Source organism: Anolis carolinensis, chromosome 5, assembly GCF_035594765.1.
Source record: "Anolis carolinensis isolate JA03-04 chromosome 5, rAnoCar3.1.pri, whole genome shotgun sequence".
Classification (NCBI taxonomy): domain Eukaryota; kingdom Metazoa; phylum Chordata; class Lepidosauria; order Squamata; family Dactyloidae; genus Anolis; species Anolis carolinensis.
In genome coordinates this window covers 57,988,730-58,003,503 of record NC_085845.1, presented here as the reverse complement: position 1 = coordinate 58,003,503, position 14,774 = coordinate 57,988,730, and the positions used below count along the sequence as shown (strand labels likewise).

At 38.5% G+C, this 14,774-nt stretch overlaps 1 protein-coding gene across 6 annotated transcripts in view; it reads right to left on the bottom strand.

Annotated features, from left to right (window-relative positions):
- Positions 1 to 7,633: 7,633 nt before the first annotated feature.
- The window catches only part of palld (palladin, cytoskeletal associated protein), a 300,420-nt gene continuing 293,279 nt past the window's right edge, over positions 7,634 to 14,774 (bottom strand). For all 6 annotated transcript variants that reach the window (XM_062982361.1, XM_062982362.1, XM_062982363.1 and 3 more), the window contains 4 exons: positions 11,837 to 12,044; positions 10,486 to 10,651; positions 10,026 to 10,159; positions 7,634 to 9,614 (listed from right to left, as the gene is read on the bottom strand). In XM_062982361.1, coding sequence (XP_062838431.1) covers positions 9,442 to 9,614; positions 10,026 to 10,159; positions 10,486 to 10,651; positions 11,837 to 12,044 — 681 coding nt within the window. In that variant the 3' untranslated portion in view covers positions 7,634 to 9,441. The remainder of the gene's footprint in view (positions 9,615 to 10,025; positions 10,160 to 10,485; positions 10,652 to 11,836; positions 12,045 to 14,774) is intronic.

Here is a 14,774-nt window from a genome sequence, read left to right as displayed (position 1 = left end):
GTGCACCAAGACTTTTTTTTATCCTCCTTGCTGAAAAGGCTAACATGACTAACCCTTGGAAAGATTGTTTATTTATAGTTCACTCTGTGAGTAAACTGTGACCTTTTTCATTGTTTGTGTGGTGGGTGTTCCATGCAGAGAGGCAAAGTAAAGTAATGATAAAGCGCTTAGGAATCTTGACAAGTCAATAACCCACTATGGAGGAGTAAAGCATATGGCATGTATATTTATTTTGGCTCTCCTGTTAAATGGTTTCTAACAAAAGATAGACTGAACCTCATAATTTTGAGTTTCTTAAATCAAAGTACATTTATGATAGGGGTTTTTTTTCATTTCAGGTACTCAGAAGAATGATAAATTGTTATTTCTGAGTGACATTTCCTTATTTTCTCCAACTGTAGTAATAGTTCTTTTTGTAAACACTTCAGAATGGCATCTCAATATGACTTCTGTAAACAAAGATAGAGTGTTCATGCTGTTGCAAAACATTGGATCTCTGATGATATATATAAAGACCATTGTAACAGCGTGCAAAAACCTTTTGTAAGAATTAAGCATTTTTTGCTGAAAGACAAGTACCACTTCTCTGAAATGAAAAAGAAAAATAGATTACATCCAGATTTATGTGTAACTGGACTAGCAAAAGCAAATGTATGCACTTAGGTCCCTTTCAGGCTGCCCCTCATGAACCTTCCCTCAAGCTCTTACTATAATAATAATAATGATAATAATGATAATGATACTTTATTGTTCTACCCCACCACCATCTCCCGGAAGGGACTTGGGGCGGCTACACGGGTCAGAAGCCCGAAATACAAAACAACAAATCAGTTAAAACACATTAAAATACAAAGACAGTAAAAACCAGCAGTTATACAAACAGTTACCTTAACCAAAACAATACAGTAAATCATAAAAACTCATATAAATCAGTTAAAAATAAAAACAGTTAAAATAAAGTAAGATAAAATGGACCACCAGGTTGGTAGAGGGGCTACCTAAACTAAAGTGCAATGGCATAGTTCTAAAGTGCTTTGGGTCAAAGGACAAAGTGTCCTTAGACCCAGGGCCTAGGGGGAGGGAGAGGGCCAGCGAATTTGTTGTGAGAAAAGGGACCTGTGCGAACAAAGATCTGACTTTTAGACAAGGAGACTCAGTTATTCAAAGGCGCAGCGAAAAAGCCAAGTTTTAAGCTGCTTTTTAAAGGAAGCAAGGGTGGGAATGGAGTAGACTGTGGGTGTTGGAGAAGATGAAAATTTGAGATGATGGAGCAGAAGCTCTTGTTCACAAAGCTCTTCTGTACATGAAAGGCATGTGCTAGATCTATCCTAATCTCTATCTAATCCTAGATGTCTTATGTCCCTTACTGTAGGCAATGCCTTATTTCCACTGACTTGCCAAGGAAACTCTTTGATAGTCACCATAATGTGGAAACTACAACATAGACAATTTTTAATGCAAGTAAAGGCTAGCTTTTTATGCTAGTGGTTGAACATTTCTTTGGCATTGTATATGGTAGGAGGACATTGTATATGGGTAGGAGGACAACACCAGTTCCAAGCTTCCTGTGCCTCAAATGCCTGGCTTTCAAGGAAAGGTGTATGTGGGATGGTAGTGACAGATGGGATAATTGTCTGTGCCATGGGGCAAATGATTGTCCAAACCACCCCTCATATACTGCTTCAACTCCATTGACTCTTTAGGATGTTAGGCATACAAGTTGCTGGTGGATTGGATCTAGCAAGGTCTACCTCCAATTGCATTGCAGCCATCATTTTCTTCTTGTTATTTTGTCCTTGTTACTGCTGCTGCTTTTGCTTCCAGCGTTAACATAGTTGCTGGCCAACTACATCATGTCCAATACAACATATGAGTGCAGTCATTCAGCATTTCACTATAGCAAGTCAAAAGTACATGAATTTTAAAACGATTTTTGTCTGCATGGTGAGAAATCTTACTAGGTTTAGTGGTGGAAAATGATTGATCTCAAAATTGCTAATGTCAATTTAAGCCTGCAATTGAAAAAAAAATTATAGAGGGACACAAATGCAAATTGTAGTCAGATCTGCATTCGCTCATCCCTAGGTGTTTAAAGAATATTTGCAAAACTGGCTTTAACATAGTAGGTAGTAACACATATAACAAGTGTAACTGTCTTTTGTGCACATATAGTGCTTTTTGTGTGGATCATAACAATCTATTTGCGCCATTCTGAAGTTTTCCCATGGGCAGGTATTAAACCTATAGAGAGGCTACAGCTGCTTCAGCTTATGGTATAGAGGAGATGGATGGGAGAGGCAATACAGATGATGGAGATGAAACTGCTCTCAGCTCTGAACAGAAGGAAAGGGAGTGTGCACTTCATCTGTGAGCACACACTCATGTCTTCTTCCCCTCAATATTCAGAACAGCCTCAACTTTGTCATCTGAATTGGCTCTTCATCTCCTTTCCATGTCAAACAGAATCTCTTTCAAGGGCTTGGTTAGTATAACTTTACATTATTAAACCAAATTCTGAATATGGTATTTTGTGTTCCTTACAAATTTTGTGCTTCTTGCTTTCAATTAAATGTGATTTGAATTTTCAAAGCCAATAAAAGCTCTTATTAGCATTTTGGTCAGAACTGACACAACTTGTAAGAAACAATTTTATGTTGTAAAATTCTATTGTTTTGCAGAATCCATATATAGCCTTTTATGTATTTAATTGTCAAACAATCAAATGACTTGCAAGTATTTTTTTTCTTTTCCTTGTACATGGCCTTGTTTTATGAAATTTACATGATTGCATCAGAATTAGTAGGTTAAAATCAATTTTAATACCATGTTGCCTTATGGGCAGGGGTACAGAGCTTATGAGGAGGTTCCAACCCAAATCAGGCAAATCAACCTATCACTTTCAGTGCAAGAGATTCAATTATGAAATCATCTCTTAATGTTTAACTATAACTAAACATGTCCTTTAGAGATCCAATATAATTACATTTAAAGAAATTAAAGAGAGTTGAGGCCCCTCGGGGAGAGAGGGTGGTCTATAAATACAGTTGTTGTTGTTGTTGTTGTTATTTTATTGTGACACAGCAAACAAGATATATATGCTGGGTTTCATATCACAAAATCACAAGTCGAACACTTCCCAAGTGTCTAGGACTGTGTGCTGTATTTTCGGATGATGCGTGCAGATCCCAGTACGGTGGCCTTTTGCAGTTCACAGATTGTGATTTTGTCAATGTCTATTGTTTCCAAATGCCGGTTGAGATCTTTTGGCACAGCACCCAGTGTGCTGATCACCACCGGGACCACCTGCACTGGTTTCTGCCAGAGTCTTTGAAGTTCAATCTTGAGGTCCTGATAGCGGCTGAGTTTTTCCTGTTGTTTTTCGTCAATGCGACTGTCACCTGGGATGGCAACATCAATGATCTAAACCTTTTTCTTTTCCACAACTGTGATGTCTGGTGTGTTGTGTTCCAGAACTCTGTCAGTCTGGATTTGGAAGTCCCACAGTATCTTTGCACATTCATTTTCCAATACTTTTGCAGGCTTGTGATCCCACCAGTTCTTTGCTGCTGGAATGTGGTACTTGAGGCATAAGTTCCAATGAATCATTTGGGCCACATAGTTGTGCCTCTGTTTGTAGTCTGTCTGTGCAATTTTCTTACAGCAGCTGAGAAGATGATCAATGGTTTCGTCGGTTTCCTTGCACAGTCTGCATTTTGGGTCATCAGCTGATTTTTTGATCTTGGCCTTAATTGCATTTGTTCTGATGGCTTGCTCCTGGGCTGCTCCCCGGGGCTTGCAAGGGGGAGAAAGGCCACATAACAATTAAAATAATGTATAAATATTAAAATTAAAAAAGTGTCCCTACTTTGCGGATTTCCACTTATCGTAATAGGTCCTGGAACGGAACCCCCGCGATAAGTGAGGGAACACTGTACTGCAAGTTGTTTCGGTGTGGGAGAATTGGCTGTCTACAGAGACGTTGCCCAGAGGACGCCCAGATATGTTATCCTGTGGGAGGCTTCTCATGTCCCTGCATGGAAACTGGGACTGATAAGACGGGAGCTCACCCCATCCTGCGGATTCAAACTGCTGTCCTTCAGATCTTCAGGTTAGCAGTTTAGCTGGCACAAAGGTTTAACCCATTGTGCCACCATGGCTCCAAATGTTTAGACATGATAGCCATGTTTGAACATTTGAAAGGATACCATATTGGCATGGCGACATTGCTACTCCAGATGCTAAGGACATGGAGCAATGGATTCTTGGATTCTGCAGGACAGTAGATCCTTCCTAAACATTAGGAGGAACTTCCAGATAGTAAGAACTGTTTGACAAGAGAATGTGTTGCCTCAAAGTGTAGTTTAAGTCTCTTGCTTGAACATTTTTTGGAAATCCTTAAGTAGGAGACTAGATGGCCATCTGTCTAGATGACCATCTTTGATGGTGTGTTCCTGCATGGCAGGGAGTTGGACTGGATGGCTCATGTGGTCTCTTCCAGCTTTATTATTCTATTTTGCCAGGCCTTGATCACAATGACAACACCAATGATATTTCTTACCTATAACTTCCTATGAATTGAGGTCCATTCTGTTGGTGACTGAGGCACAGGCAGATGGAATTCCCACTCCCCTTCCTCCAGCAAGTGAGTCTTTGTAAATCAGAAACATGATACTTCTTTGTTGCAGGTCTGCTCCTGGTGGATTGGAGTTGGAAATGTCACCTACCCATACCCTCATGAACCTCTTTCTCTCTCTGTACTCAGTGAAATAGGTTTGGAGAATCGAGCTGAGACACAATAGTTATGCAACTGAACCGTGTTGCAACAGTTGGTCATGGGGACCCCTCCTGAAAGAGTCTGGATGTCATTAGGGAGTATCTCAGAGCATAGATGTTGTGGAGAAATGTTATATAACCTAAAGAGTTATTGGTAAACACCTCATGATAATTTGGGCTTTCATGGTCAGGGCTGGATATTTATACTTCAGATGCTTCTTTCGGTTTATATATGACCTTGGAAAAGCTAAGCTTTCTTTTATATTTTTCATGTTATTTCATTTCAGCTATTCCTAGTTTTGCAACAATAAACAATATTTTGGCGTAAATATGCAGTTTCAAATGTCGTTGGACTTGTTTGCTGGAATTTTGTTATTTATCACAAGTGAATGTAATATTTCTTAATTCACGTAGGGGTCCTACTAACAAAAGTTTAATAATATTTGGGCTTTGTTGGGTTTAGAAATCAGCTTTCCCACACTGAGCTTGATGTTTCACATGTTATTCAACTATGCCAAACTGGCTAGTCCCTTGCTTTTTTGACAGCTGAAAATAAATGTCTGAATGATTTGGTGTTTGTTTAGCTTCCACAAGAAATGTGTTTCCAGGAAAAGGAGGTGGTTATTGAAGCTACATTTTGCAAGCTAGAAGTGTTTTAGTACTGACAAATGTCTCCTCCTACACCTTGTGATGATTGTAGAACCATTGTAGCAATTAAATTGAACTCACAAGGGAATCTTGGAAATTTCTTTAGTGCTAGGTTACTACTATACAGAAAAGTTATGAATAAAGAAAATGTGGGCGACTTCTCAATTTCAGTCCCCAAACCCCACTCACTCAGCTCCAGAAAGTTCCCCGTCCTTCTAGTCTGAGCCGGTTTGTGTTATCAGGCTCTCTCCTGCTCAGGGCCTCCTGATGTTTCCATTTCTTGACCTTGGCTATGAAACGCATGGCATGGAGGTGTTGTGTTGTCTTGAAACACACCAGATACGGATTCATGACATATCCCTTGGACATTTACTAGATTGTTTCTGTATCTTCAGATGAACTCATGGAATTCCACAAACATTTTAAAACTTCTGTACAATAAGTTAAGAGAGTTATATTTGTGGGAGACTTTCCTTGTTGGCAGAGATTGCTTTGAAAGGTAATGATATTTTCTGTTCTATTTTGCATGTTTTCTACTACTTTGACATCCCACATTTCCCTCTGTTTGTACCACACTGATTTTCTGCATTTGTTAAGCCATCGTGGTGTTTGTTTTTAAAGTTGCTTTTAAATAACCTATAAAACAGCCAAGCATGGGTGTTGTTTTATATTTGAGGCTTGAGTCACCTCTACTGTGATCATCGATGTATCGAGTAAAATTCAAACAGCTATTTGCCATTTGACAAGCAAACGGTTTTCATAAATTACTGGTTAGATCTTATGATGAGACATTTACAAAATTAACCACAAGGACAAATCATTTCAAGAGACAAACATTCAATTGCGTCTAAAGTTACTTTGTTGTAAACAGGCATCACAAATGTATTTATGAGTGGGTGGTCAGGCCTGAAGGAAGCAAGAATGACAGTTGAAGTTTATGTACTTTAGCTATATAGATCAAGTGGGATGAAAATCTTTTTTTTTTTTTTGTAGGGATGAATCAGTATATCAATGATCAGTTTTTTAAGATGCTAGTTTTTAACTTCAGCATTGTTATTCCCAAAAGAGCTTGTACTGTACACAGAAGTGCTGAATAAATGTGGAAACATTAGACATTTTGAATGTAAGCGCCAATTGAAATGTATGTTTCAGTGTGCCAGGCCTGGAATCCTCTATGCACTACATTGCTACATAACCATAGCTCTGTAGAGAATCCTGGATCTTCCTCTCCAGTCTTCACTAATCAGTGAGCAAACATTGTAATTTATGAGGATTTGCTCTCCTACTGTTTAATGTGACTAATATCCCCACCTGTTCAAGCAAATCTCATTCCAATGGGCAAAAACAGGGTCCCGGTTGCAATCCCCCCTTGAAGCAGAAATTGCTCTCATGAAGGCTGGAAGAGTATCTGAGAGTGGATCCCCATCAATTTTAGCAGCAGTTAATTGTTAAGTGGGGATTGGGGAATGAATAGTAATTGGGGATGGATGATATGTAGCCTCTAAAGGAGGGAATACATAATAATTGTGAACACAAAATGGTTATGTATTCATAACTAACTACCCTGTAGTATTCCAGCCTGGTAGCTTTGTTTTACGTGCCAAAGCATTTGACTTTGAATGGGCCTATTCTGACTAATGGGAATGTGGACGCTTACAGATGTTGAATGTCAACCATTGACCTGGGATAAAGTAAGATCCAGTGTCATACATGTAGGTTCTTTACTATTTCACACTTAAAAGGCAGTAGGATTGAAATTAGTCTCTCAGTCCCACAGTATCCTAGGTTGCTGCACACTCCATTCCTGTTTGTCATGTAGAGCAATAATTCACATTATTAGTTGTAGTATTAATAAGGTATTTAAGGGTGTGAAGGAGGAGCTTAGCAAGCCTGGCTTAGAATGTTGTGATGAGAAGCCTGCAGGAAATAAATACTTAAAAAAAAACCCTGGAGATAAGGGATCTGTCACAAGGAGGCATCCAGCTCCTTACTCTCATCAACAGTTGTGTGGTATTATTATATATAATCTGCACAACCCATCATTGCAATTTTCAATAAATTGTATACATGGCTGGGCTGCCTCATGCAGTGAAATCTAATCCTGCAGATCAGAAGTAAATCCCATCAAGTTCCACAAAATCTCTAGTAGGTTTAACTAAGAGTGCAGTTTTATTGAAGCTTTGCTAGATTTGTATCCAGACGAAACACTTAATTATTGACTTGTGTAATATTTATTGATGTTAAACCCACATGATATTAGCACAACAATCCAAAGTAGTATGATTGTACATGTTTTATAAATACAAATAAAAAGAAGCAAAATGCTACTAGTGAAGCTAAACAAATAGTAGATTAGCAAATCACATCTGAAAATATTATGATGTGGATGATTTTGACATACTTAGTTAGAAGATGACAGTAGGACATTTTGATATGACAGATTGTGTATGACAGTAAAATATGTAGGAAATTCCTGTAACTGAGACTGTTACCATCTGCAGAGTTTACATAGAAGGGTTACTATCTTCTGTGGCAAAAGTTTATTAGCTACTAAAAACCTGGTTTGTGTACTTAACAATGAGGTGCAAAGCAATACATGAATAGCGGTAATGCAAAATATATGGTGTGGTACATAATACAAAACTGTCTTTTAAAAAAAGTACTGCATTTGAATAATTGGATTGAGATAAAAGATTCAACATTTTATTATAAATAAAGTACTATCAATGTGCTTCATATAAGGAATACAGTGTTTTCCTTTTGTAGCAAAGTACTCTTGTACCATCACAACTGCATTTTTCCTGCCAGACCCAAATGAAGTGGGTTTACCACTCTCTTCTGATTAAAATTAATTAATTTTGAATCCAAATTACAAAGTATAATCTACAAAAATTCTAATTAGATAAAGAGCTAGTCTACATTCTGGAACATCAACCATTTTAAACTTCTTCACAAGGTCCCAGTCATAGGCAGGTTCTTGTTCATGCTGCAAATGTAACTTCTAGTATACATGCATACAGTGCTTAAAATGAAACACAATTTCCTTATCATTTTGCATTCTCCCATATCTACTGATCTATTATAGTATGTGCTTATTATTTAAATCTTATTACAGACTCAGTCCTTTCCCCACTTACTTACGCTCTAACTCCTAAATATCCATTCTTTGTCATGTAGGTTCTGGTTAAGCACCTGTCTAATATTTCACAAGAAACATTTAGGTAACCACGGTGTTTCAGAGAAACACACTGCAATGTTTTCACTTGTAGCAGTTTCATCCTCTGAAAAAGATCTGACCTTTTGCCTCATTCTATCCCACTGTTACAAATCTAACACTAAAACAATCCCACCATACAGTCCACTTTCTAAATTATTTTATGATTGATTTAGCTTGGCAGTACATTTATAGATTTGCCACTCCTCAGTTGGCAAAAATCAAAGGAAGCTTTCACGTTTTAAGCTACCTCGCACAAAGCAGTTTAAGGCAAGTAGCTCCTTTCTCTTTGGAGACCAGAAAGCAATTTACATTTTGTTTAGCTCTTCCTTTCTCAGACTTGTTTTATTCCTTCACTATTGCACATTTTCACTGTCAACACCAGAATGTATTGCAGATACGCTTGCAGTTGTGTGTGGCCCAATAAAATGGCTAGCATTAGTAACAGCACCTACAACTTGCAAAGGCACTTAAGTGATATGTTCTGCAGTGTGTTTGCTTTTGAAAAACCACATTCACATCCGCAATTGTGAATAGGATTGTTCAAAAATACTACAACCCATAAACTAGTGGGAAACAGTTTATTGTGAAGGTAGTGTTTATGTGTGCAGATTTTACATTTCTGAATATTCGCTACCTACTCTAATCTGTTACACTGAGCAAGAAATATATGAGTACGGTATTCCTTATTTTTGCACACAAAAGTGTCTGCCTTTCACATAAAGTGGCATAAATTATCATTGGTCAAGACAATGGCTTTCAGTGTTTTCACTTTGAACAAAAATGATAGAACTGATAGCTAAAATTTACAGATCATCACTTTCTACCAATCCAGATTGCAGTGTCAGATGTCCTGGATTTGCCTCTGGCTGAAACGCAGCTTTGATGTCTAGTCCTTGGTCAGAAAGTGCTGCATAGCGGCTGGCTGAGGGACGCACCTTCTTTGGCTTGGTGGTCTGGGGCTGTTGTTGCCACTGAGCTGAAAAGAGAGAAAGAGGGAGCACTTGATTGATGGGAACCAAAATAATACAGCATCTCTGCAATCTCCGCAGATACAGAGAAGCTTATGCATGTAGCCCCAAGCCTTTTATATACACATATATACATATGACAGCAAGGGCCCTTCCTGACACCTTAACGCAGTGGTTCCCAACCTGTGGTCCATGGACGACCCAGTGATCCCCAAGAACTAAAATATGGTCTGTGGCCTGACTATTACTACACTGTTGCAACGAGAGCAACTGGTTTCACTAAACCCTCTTATAGTGCTGAGGCAACGGGGATGTCAGGAGGGCTGACTGCCCACGAAAGGCGCAACAAGCCTCCTAACACAGCTTTAGGTTCAGCCCAATTCCCCAAATAACACAAGTAACGCTAAAAGTTATCTTACTATAGACATCCAGCCTTGCTGTGCAGGACACAATTCCAGCCTCATTCTTTGCTGACACAGTGTACCAACCAGCATCTTCTTTTGTAGCTCCCTGAACAAGTAGGCAGATGTAGCCATGATTATCCTGGTGCATGCTGAAAGACAATGTAAAAAACAATGAGGAGCCTGCTAATACAATTTTCAAATTCCAATTTTGAGTAAGAAAATAAAAGCTGGAAGTTCATTTCCTTGATAAAGAGTTATATAATATTTGTACTGTTAAAAAAGCATGCTTACATTTTTCATCTAAGGTTCAATATTGCCCACTTAGTTTAATATCCAATAAAATTATACCTGGCTTTATAATTTTTACATAATATTTTTGAAAAACAAACAGGTGGTTATTCAAAACACAGTAACTAACCTATCACAGTATTCATAAAAGATTCCCAAAAATTAATAAAGGGTAAACAAGACTAACCTCAATCTGTCAGTATTATAGGTGAGTGATTCATTTTCTTTCTTCCAGAAGATCTGAGGGTATGGCACTCCAGAAACCCTGCATTCCAGTCGCACAGGATACCCCTCAGCAACTCCGGTGTTTTGTAGTTTCTCTAAAAATACAGGTGGCTTGTGTGCTTCCTTGGCTGTGCAAAGGGGAAAAGACATTACATTCCTTTTGTACAATTGAAAGCTCCCATATCAGTTTACACTGCATTACCTGGAGAACTCTTTCTAGTCCAGAAACAAACTTACCTAAGGCAGGCTCTAGCCCAAGGATGGACAACTTCACAGGATCTGGCAGCTAATTTTCTGCCCCTGAGATCCACTCTAGCCCCACAAATGTGAAAAACCCACAATTGTCAATTTCAGAATTCTACCTTTCTTTTTTTAGGGGTTGGACCCTTCTATCTGCATTTTATATGACAAGCAAAACTACTAGTTGTGGAGGTTTTAAGGGGCATAATATAACTTTTTTTCCATTCACATGCAACACTCAGGTGCTCTCCACAAAGCCACAAAATAGTCTTAGGAGGTACCTGCTGCCTGCAGGCCACATTTTCCCCACATGTGTCCTAGTCAAAGTCACAATTGCCATAATCAGATATGACAATAAGCCAGAACTATTGAGAATTATTGACTCAGTATTCACTGACAGCATGGCCCTCTATGCACTCAATATTAATCACTGCACTTCTTTGGCTAGCTGGCTAAATTAACCAGAAACTAATATGGAAACAAAAGCTTCCTGTTGTACAAGAACTGGGACTCACGCCTTCTCCCTGTAATGAGATAATAAGGAATTGGGAAAGAAGTTCAAATCTGAACTCACGTTCTAATTTGTTGAGAGTGACTGATCTGCATACTCATGTCCTAGACTCCAGATCATTCATTAAGTGCCATCATTTGTCAAAGCCACACTTCCATTTAACCAGTATCCTTTATAATACAGATTTAGTCTTACCAAGTTAATAATTCCAAGATTTCAGGAGAATGGATGTGAAGTGCATTGAACAGAGAGAAAAAGTGTTGTATAATTCCCAAGTATGAAATTATGAGATAGATACATAGATACATAGATTCATTCATTCCTGAGAACTATTTGTTTGCCTGGTGTTTCTAAAAACCAAACAGTGTAATGGGCATAATACTCTGAAAAGACCATAAGGGGATAAGACGAATGGCCAGAGATCAAATGCTTCTAAAACAACACTAAACAACATTAAAGAAAAGAACCCATGTGATCATAATTTGCAAGGAGATTAAAAACAACCACAGCAAAATAAATGCCTCTTTCTTGTGTGGTCATGGACCATGCACTTCAAACTTACCTGCAACAATCAGTTCCAGGCTGAATGTGTTCTGACCAGCTCGATTGGTAGCCACACATGTATAGATGCCAGCATCCCTTGCTGTGACCGGTTCGATTATCAGGGAGTGTACACCATTTTCACGCACAAGCATTTTGTGGGAGGAATCGGAACGTATTACTCTTCCATTGAGTTGCCAGCTGATATCTGGGGTTGGCAAGCCACTGACCTTAAAAAACAACAGTAGAGAGTCCAGTGAGTCAGAGAGATTGTAGAAACGATACAGGCATTTGTGTTGACATGTAGAGTTTTCATTATCTCAAAAGATCATAAAGACATCCAAGTCTGTCATTGCTTTCTTTAATATATATCTGAGAGAACAGCAGAGTTTGGAAAGTTAACTTTTTGGAATGGCATCTCCCAGAATGTTGGCTGTAGCATTCTGAGTGTCGTAGTCCAAAAATGTGTAGATTCTCATGCTTGTATCAAAATGGTGAGGCAAGTTCTATTTTGGTTTCCACCATAACAGTAATTTTGTCACGACACATAAAATGAAAAGATTTCACATGCTTTCTGTCATCTCCTTACAGTTTTGTATTTGATTACTACCTTTCACTAGTCTTTTCTCTTTAGCAACGATATAAAGCCCAACGTGATAAAAGAATTCTTCCTTTTAAAGGAGGGTTGAATTGAAAATCATTCGGTAACGTTCAAATTCCATTCTAGCAATATACCATTCATCACTTGTTCTATTATTACGAATGTTTCAGTTTGCTGAAAGATTTGCATCATTATTAGTAAGTTGCCACTTGGGGCAGTGGGCGGGGAGTTCTTTTGGCAACACTAATAAAACCGCTCAGAAAAGTTGCAGACGCTGACAATTCTGTTATATGAAGTGTCTGAACACTCTTTGACTGATATCCTTTTAGTGAATTGTGATGGCAAACACTGGATTTTCATGAGTACAGCTTACTTTTATGGTTGCGGCAAAAGTTGGAATTCTGTTCTGACCATGCAACAATCAAAATTCCTTCCAAACACGCATTGTAAGCAGTGCAGCTCCCAACTCCAAACAGGGCCATTTCCATGTTGTAAGAGAATAGGGAAATTGGTAAGTATCCAGAGGCTTTCCTGTAGCTGAACATCAAACATGGATATCATCTGCAAAAACATTCAAGGATGCCTGGAGATCTCTGTAGATGCCTGTTGCAGTGTGTCCAGTTACAGGAAAACTGCTGGATGCATCCTTGCTCATTCTTCAACTCTCTGAAAACATGAGAATGGCAATGGGGGCAAGGGTAACGCTGCTTATAATGTGAATGTTTTGCATTGACATCGAGAAATGTAGCAACATGATGCATATAGATCTTCTGATCCAGGATCTCACCCTTCAAATTTCATTATTTTCAGCTTGGATGTTTGGAAGACTGAAGATGTGAAGATGAATAAGGGCCCCGGTTTCAAATTAGTAGGGCAGAGATTTGTACTAATTTTGGCCTCCCAGTTGGACATTTGCTTCTTTGAAAAGATTCCCTGCCATTGAACCCATGGGAAGGAATGTATTCCAAGGCCATCCACCAGCATTTCCAGGAATCTAGAGAGATGTAGACCTTACACATCCATAGTGTTTTTCAAGCCACCCGAAAGACCTCCACAAAATGCCTTCCTTCCACAATGCTGGAGTCCAGATACTTTAGGAAATGGGAAACACCTATATTGCATGTTTCCCTACTGGCCTGAGAAGGAGCATCTGATCTTGGCTTTCTTCTTCCAAAAGTGGACTTCTCTCTCTTTGCACAGAGGTACAGATTTAACATAGATTACACCAGTGCATTTTGGACTATCTATCTGTGAGGAGGATCAGCAGTTTTTTTTCTCCAATGTGAATCAATACCATATTTGTGTCTATTGGCCAAAAATATTTCTTTCTTTCCTGATAATTCTCAAATGATCAGCAGCTGATGTCTTGTAGACTGGCATTGGTCCATGGACCACCACTTTGAACAGCATTGTTCTATAGTTTCCTATATCTACACTGTATATTAAAGATTGACAACATAATTTCCTTCTCTCCTTTCAAATATATCCCATCAAAGAACTACTTTCTATATCAGTTTTGGCATTATCCACCTGTACATAGGGCTCAAGTGGGGTGAGCTAATACTTTTGTTAACATAATGTCAACAAACATGGCATTAAGTCAGCTTTTCAAGAGGATAGCGTGTGCATTTCACAAGGGGGCATCAGAAGAAGCTGTCAAACCATTTATTTATCTTAGGCCTTGAGTTTGTTTATCCTGACAATATTGTAAAAAGGCTAAATTTATGGACATAAAATGACTGTGTTTTGATAGTCAAGTAACATAAAGGGTGACATCAATGATTCAATGACAACACTCTCTTTAGTCAAATGTAGTAGAACAGGGCAAAATTATTTTGAAGAACACTGCAAGAGAGATGTCATATTATAAGTATTGTATTGGCAAATACTGTGCACTTACAATGAAAGGAAAACAAACAGAACATACAGTATTTGCCCCAAAACAGGTTTCTAACCTACAGACTTGGGTTCACACATAACACTAAACCATAATTTTGTATAACATATGCAAACCCTTGTGAGAATGAGCAAGACCTCAAACTCAAGTGTCCTCTCCATCTCTTTTTTATGTAGCTTGAAAGAAGAATCATAATTCAGTCTCACTATCCTTTGTATCTACCATGTTTGAACCAGGAATCATGGACCTATTTCCAGTGTTATACCAGCGGAGCAAAGCTCTGCTGTGCTTCTCCATTACACAAATAATAGTACAACACAATCAGTTACTCAATAAACTGTTTCTATAAATGCAGATCTTCTTTGAACAATACAATCACACTATTGAGTACAGGTTCAAACAGCTCCCTGTCTGGTTTGTTTTAAAAATGAAGGCTTATTACAATATACCAGGAGAAGCAAA